We start from the raw sequence: 11,965 nt of genomic DNA, 5'->3' as shown, positions 1-11,965 counted from the left end.
GCTTAGTTTGCAACATTGTTTTCTCAATAAAAAGTAAACAAACCAACATACAGTATAATTGTAAGCAGGGTATCTGCACATTTCTAAAGTGACAATTTAATGACTTTTAATACATTTGAAATACCAAATTGGCCAAATATTACACAAGAAAGAGGCAAACATGGTGAAAATAGCCGAACTACAAGCTCATAACAGCTTGTCGTTTGGCTTGTAGTTTGGCTACTTTCAAAATATGTATCTGTGGAACCGAGTCATACTAAATGTAATGCCTATAATTCCAAGTGCTTGTCAGTGCGGGGTCCCCTTATTGTACCTTGCTTGTTGTAAGTCGCTCTGGAGTAAAAGCGTCCGCTAAATGCTTAAATTGTAAATTGTGTCCTCTTCAAATATGATTATTTTGGGGGGTCGCAGGATGAAGAGTTTGGGTACAAGTAAACTTAACCTTTGGCTTTGTACAAATAGCATAAGCAGTGACATGATTATGGTCTCTGCTCTATGCTATGGTTGCTGCTGGGGAAACTGGACGACAGTGGCAATTCTGTAAATAGACCCCATGGCAAGTCATTTGGGATCAATATAAGTAGGAAAAAACGCCTATAGCCTATTTTAGTCCGGACTTGTCCTTTAAGGTGCAAAAAAACACCAACAACTGTGTTGTACATGGGATTATGTGTCAGTGTTTGTCGACCGCACAACTCACATAAGGTAACTGACACTGGTACTGTATATACAGTAATCCACAGGTAGGTCCATGAGGAAGAGAATTTAATCATCGTGTGTGTGTGTGTGTGTGTGTGTGTGTGTGTGTGTCTGTGTGTGTGTGTGTGTGTGTGTGTGTGTGTGTGTGTGTGTGTGTGTGTGTGTGTGTTTCAGTCAATCCAGAGGAGGAGCTCATGGGCCTCAGGGAGAACAGTGCAGTGGTGATCCTACCTCTACCAGAGACCACCACTACACCCCCCACCACCACCACCACCCCCAGCCCCCCTACCACCACCAAGACCACCGCTCAGCCCGACCCCTGTGCTGGTAACACACTGCTTCTCCTTACACCCCCCATATAGGCTATGATTAGGGATTTTAAAATGTTCAAAGATTTCACAAATGTTCACGATATTTCAAAAATAGCAGATCTTCATACTCATAGAGCTTTTATATCTGCTATTTTTGAATAGCCAAGTATAAAATATGCCTCAAATCTAAAATGACTTTGGGTTAATACATGGTCAAATCAATAGCGATGCAGCAATACATAATGTTTCCAGTGGGATTTACCTATAACCCTCGCTAAAAACCCCAGGACAAAAATCAACTTGTCCTCCTGGCCCCCAAACTGTGGAATAAACTCCCTGTCACACTTGTCGATTGATATTCCTATGCATTGTTATATTGTTGATGTATTGACATATTATCGTGCCTATTATATTGATGTATTACCTGCTTATTGTAAGTCGCTTTGGATTAAAAGCGTCTGCTAAATGCCTAAATTGTAAATTGTAATTGTAAATTGTATAACCCCGTTGTACAAGTTACAAATTAGGCATTTAGCAGATAATCTTTTTACCTTTTGTTTTTTTACAATAAGCGAGGCCAACACAAGGTAAAACAGCAAATAATGCATAGAAATAGTCGTCTAGGATCTTAGCAGTCTAACAGTAGAATAACCCCCCCAATTGTATTGAATTGAAACTATGCACACTATAGGATGCCAGGTCAACAATGACCTGGCATCAGTCTACATAACATGCTACCTAAATAGTACAGACGGTAGACTTCTAACAAACAGTGCATTCTTATTACTTTATTTATTAGGCCTACTGAATGATGTACATAGCAGTTCAAACAACATGTGTAGAGCTACATCAAGAGCTTGGAGAATAGACTATTCAACCTAAGGAGAAACAAAGCGTCATGCAGTAACAACCACTGGTCTAATCCGTCTGGTAAACATGAGCATGCATTCAGGGTCCATAGTGTAACAGTCCGTCTGTACAATGAACCTATTGTTGACGTGATAGAATGACACTGGCACGAATCCAATGCTGATTAACCTGCCTTCATAGGACCTGTGCGTGTACGTGTGCTTGTCTGTGTGCGCAAGTGTGCGTGTGTGTTTTAATTTAGAACTAGGTTGTATAATCGACCACAGTCTGGAAGAGGCATTTCTTACCGGTGCTTAAGTACCAACGCCTTAAGGATGCAGCTTGGTTATAAATGTAAACTGCTTATGTTCATATTTGGAAGGCTCGGTAATGTCCATAAATCAGTTGTGAGAGGCCTGCAGATTGCAGGAATGACCATTAAAGGCATTGGCTAAATTCTGTTCAGTGTCTGAGATAATTGGTAGTCGCCACATAATGGAGGAGACGATGCTTCCTGTATCTGTGATCTGTTTCCTGAAACACTTATTGTCGAGTTTCCAACACTTATTGTCGAGTTTCCAAAGTTTATGCATCTACTACACAATACAAACCTGCCTGCCTGTGTGCGTGTGGGTGTGTGCGTGCGCACGTGCGCGAGTGTGTGTGTGTTTGTGTGTACTTGCGAGGTGGGAGGAATTTGTTGGCAAGGCAGCAGAAATCACCTTCCGGAGATTGAAATTAAAAACACACAATTGACACAGCCGGCTTCGGGAGCCTTCGACATAATTAAGGAGGACTGCAATCCTTTGTGGGTGGAAGGGGGGGCAGGTGGGCGAGTAGCGAGGCCAGATCAGCGATTTCCATCAGCGAGTTCATTTGAGAACGTAGAGAAAAAGGGAGAAGAAAATAAAATAAAATGAGAAAACGTGGGATTCCTGGACTCCCACCCGGGGAGTTGTTTTTCAACCTCCCACTGTCAGTGTTGTAAAGTAACTGGGTACATTTACTCAAGTACTTGAGTAGACCTATAGGTAAAAAAAAAATCAATACTTTATACTTCGCTCCACTTCACCTGAAAGGCTAATATTGTTCTTCGTACTCGACTTTACTTTCTATTATTTGAAAACGTTAGTTACTTGTTCAAAATATTTGAATTCTTTTTAGATATAACACACATCTTATATGGGAGGTCCCTAGAACAACATTATTTTCAGATAGGGATTCATGGTCAAACACATATTAATTTTGGGGGGTCCTTGATATGAAAATGTTTGAAAACCACTGCTCTAGTACAACATTAGCACCCGATCTACTATCACCCCATTTAATGCAAAGGAATTTACATCCCAATGTCCCCATTCTATGGGGTGGAATTGTACAATCTCTACAACCCTGTGCGCATTGTGCCAAGGACCACCCATTCTCCTTATTGGTTGAAATGTAGCAGAACTATCTGCGACGGGGACACGCCGTCTAAAGTGGACTTGAGCCTAGAGAGGCACCCCCGAGCGAGCAGTCATGGGGAGCTAGTTGCCGTGCGTGCCGAGCGATGCGAAGTGCGCTTCAGCCGACTCAACACCGTCCGAGTTACACCCTGATATGGACAGAATCGTGTTTTGTCTGCAGACAGGTCACGTGACAGCATATGCGCCAATGGAGAATCCAATACCATTAACGCGACACATTGTGAGCTTATAGCTATTTTTGGCAAATAGGTTTGGTGGACAAGGAAAAAAGAGCAGACCAAGTACCAAGCCAAAGGTAACGTTTTCGGTGATTGCGCTAGAGGGCGCCAACATATGGATGGTGCTAGGTTAATAGGAGACGGTTACAACCGGAAATGACCTTAAAAAAATCGTTTCGCCCCATGCACTTCCAGGTTATTGGATTTGGAAAAATACATTTATCTCAGATTGTTTTCCCAGATTGTGTTTTTGGTTAAAACAAGCTTTTTTCTACCGACCCTAACTAAGGAACGCATCATTGCGGATCAAATTGTTCTGAAAGAAAAGGCAATCGTCTGCCCGGCCATGTGCTTTTTGTTTACATCCTGGCCACATGGGCCGGCTTTACACTGCCACTGAAATCTAGCCTGAATCAGATCTGAGTCACTTCAAAAGTGGAATCCGATTTTTTTAAAATAGTCTAAATCCAAACATGTCACATTCAGGTCACATGAAATCCGATTTTGAAAAACCACATCCAGAGGTAGTTTCAAATCCGATCCATATCGGATCTGAGGACATCTGACTCAGTCTGAAAGCAGCAACCACATCCACCCCATAGACTTATATGCAGGTCACATTCAAGTCACATCAAACTGGCCAAGCGTCACTTGCTGCGCGAGCAGCGCGACCCGATCGCGGCTGTAAATTACATCATTACAGAGCGTGAGTATTTACTATTTGATTACAGCGCACTGAGCACATGAGAAAATCACACCCGTGTGAACTGAGCGGTGGTTTACCCACCAACCCCCCCCCCCTCCCCCCCTTCCCCCCTGTGTGTGTGTGTGTGCCTGGTCTGGCCTGGCCTGAAAACAGCGCCCCTCCCTTAACATGTGTGGTCAGAAAAGGTACTACACCACAGGCTACATACAGACCCACATACAAACCCACATACAAACAAACAAACAAACATACATACCTACACACACGGCCACGCTATGGAGACGGTGTGACCACCGCTCAAAAACAAAAGAGAAGATAGAAAACACGTGAGCTAAACAGTGAAAACGAGAGAGAAGAGCGAAACACCAAGAGTAAAGAAAAGAAGAGAGAAAAACAATATTAACGTGTGTTTACTATGGTCTATTATGTCGCATTTCCTGAACGTAATCAGAACGTAATCAACCAGCGTCGACGTAGTGACGTCTTGACGCCTACGTCGTTACCACGCAGAGCAACTTTGGGCTAACGCTGTCTGAACGCACAGATCAGATCTGTGTCACTTGCAAATGCTGTGTGAAAACTCGGGCCAAAAGATCAGATTTGACAACAAATCGGATTTGGGCTGGATTTGACTGCAGTGTAAAGCCGGCCATGGTGCATTCCTGTTGCTGGCAAAAATAAGGTAAAAACACTGAAAAACCCTGCCGGTGGCAGATGGATTAATTAATTAATAACTGGCAGCGATTGTGTTAAATCACCTGCCCTAATATAGACGCATGTTTTCAGGCTCGTTTTCATAGACCAAGTAGCTTGTTTCTCTTGCGAAATCTGGCAACACGGCTGCTATCATCCCTGTGGCCCCAGGGAGCAGACCTCTCCTCATCTCAACAGTGTGTTGAACAGCTGCATATTCTCTGTCACAAAGATGTATGAGGCTCAGAGAAATTGTTTCCAAGCATTAGTTACTCAGCAAAACACCTAAAACCTAAACCTCCCAAAGACTGAGCCATAAATCAATCAAACTGCTCTTGCAACAAAACACTTTTAAGCAAACTTCTGCGACGCGGAACTGATTGACCAAAGTGCTAGTACTTACAGTGGTGGACAGTAACAAAGTACATTTTCTGGAGTACTGCACTTGAGTAACAGTGTCATTGTGTACATTCCACTGCCTAGGCCAGGGGTCTTCAACATCATTCAGGCTAACGACACCTTATAGAGATGAAGCCACATCACGTATTGTATAAAATTGTGTTGCAAATTTAACTAGTGTCATAGATTTCATAGACTTGTTTGACAGCACTATCATCAGTGTATTCACCCTGAGCACTTGTACTTGGTCTGCTCTTTTTTCCCATCTACACCCAAACCTCTTTGACGAAGTTCTCCTCAGAATATGGATTCTAGGGTTCAAGTGGTTTATGTAAAAAGAATTCACAAAAATGTGGCGGCCACCCTGTAGTATCACTGAGGATCCTCTAGGGGTCCTAGACACCCTGTTGAACCCATTGACGGACAGCTAGCTGTTAAGCTTTTTTATTTTAGTTTTTTAATACCGGTCAGATACTTCCAAATGGGGGGTCCTCATGCAGCTTTTTTGTCCTTCCATACAGGAAACGGTCCATGCGGTCAGCAGTGCACGGCGCTGCACGGCCGCCCCGTCTGCTCCTGCTTCCCAGGATTCTCTCTGATGGAAGATGGACACACGTGTGAAGGTAAGGCAGCCATAGCTGAGTGGTTAGTGAGCCCGCCTGGGCAGCCAGAGGCAGAGGCGTAATTTCAGAAAGGAATAGGTGGTGGCAGAAAATACGTTACCACTAGCGAAAATAGTGCTCTCGAGTCTCGACGTGTTGAGAGCTTGTAGATCCACTAAGAGAAAATGTTTGAAAATGTTCGCTTACAATGACATTCCCAAAATAGGGATGCCACATTGAAAGTGGTTAATAAAATGGTACAATAACGTCGTTGTCTGGTGGAAACCTTGTATCTCCAAGTTTCAAATTTGTATGTTCTTTCGCAAAGTAAAGCCCTGCTTCATCGTACAAGGCCGTCGCACAAAAGTAGTGAAAACAGTAGATCTACAAGCACACAAGGTCTCGTGGTGCGTGGCGTTGTGTGCTTGTAGATCGGCTGTTTTCACTAGTTTAAATCATTTTTAAAATGGTAAATGCAAAACAAAGGGTTTTGGACATACAAGGTTTCCACCCGAACACGACGATATGCATGAAATAACTGAATTTGAAGTTAAATGTGAACACTAGGGAGTGGAAATTGCCATCACCCGGTGCCCCAAATGACTCCCCTGGCCAAAGGCCCTGGTTGATCCGGTTACAGTTCCAGGCCAGGCCAACAATGTGTCGATGTGTGTCCCTGAACAAGATGCATAGTAGTTATAGGATGAGCAGAGGACGAATTTCACCTACTGTATGTGCGAATATACAGTGTGAAAATACCCCAAGGAGTGGGGACTATTCTATTCTATCGAAAGCTGTGTGTGTGTGTGTGTGTGTGTGTATGCTCTGTGCACGTGTGAAGGCAAGGCTGTGTGTGTGTGCACGGGTGAAGGTAAGGCTTTGTGTATGCAGTGTGCCCGCGTGAAGGAAGGTCACGTGGCGCTGTGTTGGACCTGCAGTAATTGGAACGCCTCGCCAAAGCTCTAAACATGAGCTTGAGCTGTTTGTCCTCGAGCACACTGACAAAAAAAACCTGATACTGCATGTGCACGACTGAACACACACGCACACGCACACACGCACGCACGCACGCACGCACGCACGCACGCACGCACGCACGCACGCACACACACAGAGTGCTGACAATTAACTAAGTACATTGCAGTGCAATTTTGTGGAACCTTTATCATTCTTGAGTATTTCCTTTTTTTACACTTAATACTAATCCAGTACAAACATTGTGTTTATTAGTCCACTACAACTTAGCAAAATTAGATTATCATGCATCGTGATGCATCGCTTATTTTCGAAAAGGATTAACAGACACATTTTGAAAAAGAAACAGGAACAAAAAAACTACTTATCAGGAAGAGAAAGGCTGTCGTTTCTATGAGCTTGCAAATACTGATGATGTCACTGGTCGGCACAGCCCTCCTCCGAGACAGTACGAGGCAGAGCAGACAGGAACGGTGCCATATTTTAATGAACATTAGTTAGTCCCCCCAGGAATCCGCGATTCCGCGATCGCAGAATTCGCGGAATTCGCGGAATTCGCGACCACCCGCGGATTTCTCGGCCGTTCGCGGACTTTTCTGACGTCCGCGGAATAGCGGTCGCGAGTGGCAGCAGAGCGGCGGGAGTAGTCATTACTACTATTATAAAACAATGTGTACATGGTCTGGCAAGTGGCCACTTCATACAGAGCCTGGGGAATAGCTTAGCTTCCTCCTGCTAGTTGCACTGACGCTGTATTGGTCCGGTCCCACATTCGTTCCTGACAGAAACTGTGTCCTGATCTATAGTTCCTCTCTGCCTCTATAATGGTCCTGGCAATAACAATGCTAATACAGAAGAGAATAAATAAATATTACACCCATACTAGGTAGTAGGTAGGCTATCCTCTAAAATGTGGTTACTATGGGCATTGGTTAATTTGCATGACAATATAGTCTTTGCAACAGAAAGTAATTATTAAAAACAATAACAATTAAAAAAATAATAGATTTAATATTAGATTTTTATTCTCAAAAATGATTATTTGATTATTCTAACCACTAATTACAATTAATTGTAGCTATTTCATGAAGGGTTTTACTTGATTATTAGAACTATATCATTTTTAGCTTGATAACTGGTCATTTTAGGTTGTTTATTAATGTCCGCGGAATCAAGAATTGTTCACCACAGAATTCCGCAGAATCAGGATTGTTCTCCGCGGAATAAAGCATTTTTCTCCGCGGATTCCTGGGGGGACTAATTAGTGAGGACCATTTATATGAAGATAAGGTTGAAAATGGGTGAAGTTGTCCTTTAAGTAAAAAGTAGCAATACCGCCATAAAAATAGAAGCACGCCCACACACGCACTGGTCACTGGTACGAAAACAACAACTACGGTGCTGTAAATGGATCCGAGATGGAGGGAAACGGCGTTTTAATTGGATGCGGTCACTCATGAAGGACTTCTTGTGACGCTTTAACGAGGGCGAGGTGGTACGATCGGATCGGACGCCACGTTCCTGCCGGTCTGTCTGTCTGTCTGTCTGTCTGTCTGTCTGTCTGTCTGTCGCCTCCAGCACAAGTTCAACCGTAGCCAATTACTGCCTGGCAGAGCCCACGGAGGCCATCATCACTGTCTCGTATCTCCAACTTTGTACATTTCTTTTGTAAAGTAAAGCCCTGATTCATCATACAAGACTGTGGCACAAAACTCGTGAAAATAGCCGATCTACAAGCACACAATGCCTTGCGGTGCGAGGTGCTAGTTTAAATTATTTTTAAAATGATAATTAGAAAACGAACTGCATTGGATATACAAGGTTTCCACCCGGCAACAACGCCATGACACACATAAGGCATGTTTTCACTACAGTTCCGGAATTTTTCCTGCAAAATAATTAGCATAGTCATTTTCAACTTGCCGGGAGTTTTGTTTTTTGGGTGTTTTCACATGAGCAAAAATGCTGGCGTAGCCATAAAATACATCGTTTTCACTAAACCATTGTCGCGGTATGAAAGTCCGTGTTGCCAGACTTTGCGAGAGAAATAAGCAACCAGGTGTACGAAAATAAGCCCCAAAAAGTGATATTATCTAGGCCACACAAGCAATTTAAAACTATAAGCATCGCCACATCAGCTACTTAAAATCACAACAAATAAAACGCAGCCAGAAACGATCAATATATACAAGCAATTTGACAGAAATCAAGACCATAGTCGCTTAGAATTAGCAGACATGGCAACGGAACCAGTGCGCACCACACTGTCTGGAGGCTTGCTAAAGCAGCAGCGACTCACTTCTGTTCGTCTCTCTTTTTCTCTCTCACCAATGGATTTAACAATTAAGTTACAAGAAATATTCTTCATGAAACAACACATCACATAAGGTTCAGAAATGATCGTTTATGCAAACGTGGGCTTGTTTTTTTTTTTTTTCACGCGTCACCGATGGATGACCAGAGTCGTATTCCTCGACGCTCGCTGCTCAGTAAAACACTTTACGATGAGAAACTATTAACTAATGATGCAGCTCTTTGAGTTGGTAGCTTCCAACTTTCATCACAGCATAGGCCTAATGAGCGCATTGCGTCCCAATCAGATAAAAAATAGGCTAGCACCGTAAAAAGAGTTGGTAAATATTCCAGCTTTCATCACATTGCGAGCGCATCGTGTCCCGTCTCCCGTTCTCCAGACCGGACTTGTATCAAAACCCACACAGCTTAATTACAAATAGACTATAGAATAGCCTACAAATAAGTTTGAACCATGAATTGATCTAGCAAGCTTGCATTTCTCAGCACCGCGGCCGTATAGGCTGGAGATTGTAGAAAGAAATAGACGTCTGTCTTCTATGTTTGGCAGGCTTACATAACAATGCAATATGGATTCTGAAGCTTTCATTCTGAAGCTTTCAATCCCAATTACAATGCTTTAACTGTTAATATTGGCTAATTGCATGCACCTGCTTGTCCGAAAAAAGTAAAAATCACGGTAGGCCTATGCCGTTTTTACTGTAGGGAAATTTCTATTCTCCCAGTACTTTCAGCAAAAATTACTAGGTATTTTGCCGTCAAATTTCGGACCCCAAAACTAACGGAACACAAAATAAGTGGCCGTTTTCACATGGCGTGAATTTCAAAATTGCCGTCATTTTGGAAAAAACGTCCAGAAGTTTGACTCAGTGAAAACGGGGCATTAGTTACTGTATAGCCTTCCAATGCCCTGTTGTCACCAGTGAGGTGGTAGAAGGATCTTTTGCGTGTGCGTGCATGCGTGCGTGCGTGCCTGCGTGCGTGTGTGTGTCTGATCATCATGTGGCGTGTGTCTGATCATCATGTGGCGTGTCACTTCTTTTGAAATGTGTGTGTGTGGAGGAATCAATTGGCATAACGACTAAATTGGGGAGAAAAGGGGATGTAAAAAAAATAATTGACTGAAACAAAAACAAAACAATTTGATTCATGAGTTCCTCTATACTGTATAGTGTTTGCTATGATAAAATGTCCGTCCTATTCTCTTGTATTTCTGTACTGCTTCCTCTCTCCAGAGAGAAAAGTGAACTGTAGCCTTGCCAAGGAGCCCCTCTCTCTCTTCCAGGTCAGGTTCTTAAAGTAATACATTTGAGTCCAGTATAGTTAGTAAATTGATCCATGGATTCAGGCCACAAGGCCAAATAATAATCCCTGGCAGCCATTTCCCGTTTTTGTAAAAAAAAAAAGAAGAAAACATGATTTATGGCCCCAGGCTTTTCCCATTCAACACACACACACCTGCGCAACAATTCTCTCTCTTGTACAAAAGCCTGCAAATCATTCTGTTGGCTCCACTCGAAAGGCTTTTGTTCCAGGAGAGACTTCTATGCAATGACGTAGCGGCTGTACAACCAACATGCATTCATACTGTTGTTTACATCAGTGGTTCCCAAACTGACCGGGCCAAGACCATTACTACGTCAAACGTAACCAACAAACTATACTACCAGTAAGGCTCCCTAATCGGGAGATAAGCGACCGTAGGTCACTTATCTCCACAAATAGGGCAAAAATGTGTTTTGCCAAAATCTTCCTGATCCATGTTGATGACATGAGTGTAGACATACTGTGTAGTGATTTTCGTGATTTTAGGGCAAAATCTGTAGGAGCAGTGTCCAAAAATGTGTTTTTAAAAATCGGCCTGGAGGTGGCGCTATATGGGACAGATTCATGTTGATGGGATGAGTGTAGACATACTGTGTACCGATTTGCGTGATTTTAGGGCGAAAATTGTAGGAGCAGTGTCCAAAAATGTGTTTTGCAAGAATCGGCCTCATGGTGGCGCTAGAAGAGGGCCATGTGAGAAATGAGGGGTGGGGTCTCCGCGCCGGCAAGGCGGACGAATAGGTACCGGCCCCGGCTGTCCCGGTCGCTCCTAGCCGGAGTTACGGCATTTTATGTGAGCTGCAGTGTAGGGGGTCCTCCACTGGGGGCGCCACCACTTTTGCATCCGTTCTGGAGCACCAGGAGTCGGTGGTCCCCGGGAATTCCCCGTGAGCAGCCCCGTTGGGGTGGTCATTTGGTCATGTTTGCGCATTTGGTCATTTTTTACATCTGGGGGTCCCCCAGGGACCTGGGGGTCCCTGGAGCTCCGGGGGTCCTTGGAGGTTGTAGTTTGGCAACCAAGGAACGTGTGTGCAAAATTTGGCATGGATCGGGGCAACGGTTGCGGAGATATAAGCAGGGAAAAAGTGTGACGTGTGAGGTGTGACAGACGGACTGACTGACTGACTTACACTTTGTGCAGGGTTTGATAGTAAATGCGACCTATGGTCGCAATAAAAAATGTCAAACATTGTCAAACATTACGTAAGAAATAGGAAAAGGTTGGGAAAATAACTGACTGTGAGGCATTGTGAGCTTGCATTTTAACGTGTATCTGTGGAACCGAGTCAAACTAAAATGTAATGCCTCGACTCCTGCAATTCCAAGTGCTTGTCAGGGTGGGAAAATGGCTGATCTACAAGTTCACAATGCATCACATCGTTAGGCGGCATGAGCTTGGAGATTAGCT

The 11,965-nt window shown here is 43.6% G+C and overlaps 1 protein-coding gene across 1 annotated transcript in view; it reads left to right on the top strand.

Annotated features, from left to right (window-relative positions):
- Window positions 1–893: 893 nt before the first annotated feature.
- LOC308287160 (fibulin-2-like) overlaps window positions 894–11,965 on the top strand; it is a gene marked incomplete at both ends in the record, with an annotated part of 45,129 nt that continues 34,057 nt past the window's right edge. The window contains 2 exons of the mRNA XM_080728280.1: window positions 894–1,026; window positions 5,863–5,964. Of these exons, the coding sequence (XP_080584406.1) occupies window positions 894–1,026; window positions 5,863–5,964 (235 nt within the window). The remainder of the gene's footprint in view (window positions 1,027–5,862; window positions 5,965–11,965) is intronic.

The sequence above is a fragment of the Nannobrachium achirus genome (genome assembly GCF_963921795.1).
Source record: "Nannobrachium achirus genome assembly, chromosome: 6".
Lineage (NCBI taxonomy): Eukaryota > Metazoa > Chordata > Actinopteri > Myctophiformes > Myctophidae > Nannobrachium > Nannobrachium achirus.
Note: the sequence above shows the minus strand (reverse complement) of the source record. Positions and strands in the feature narration are given on the sequence as shown.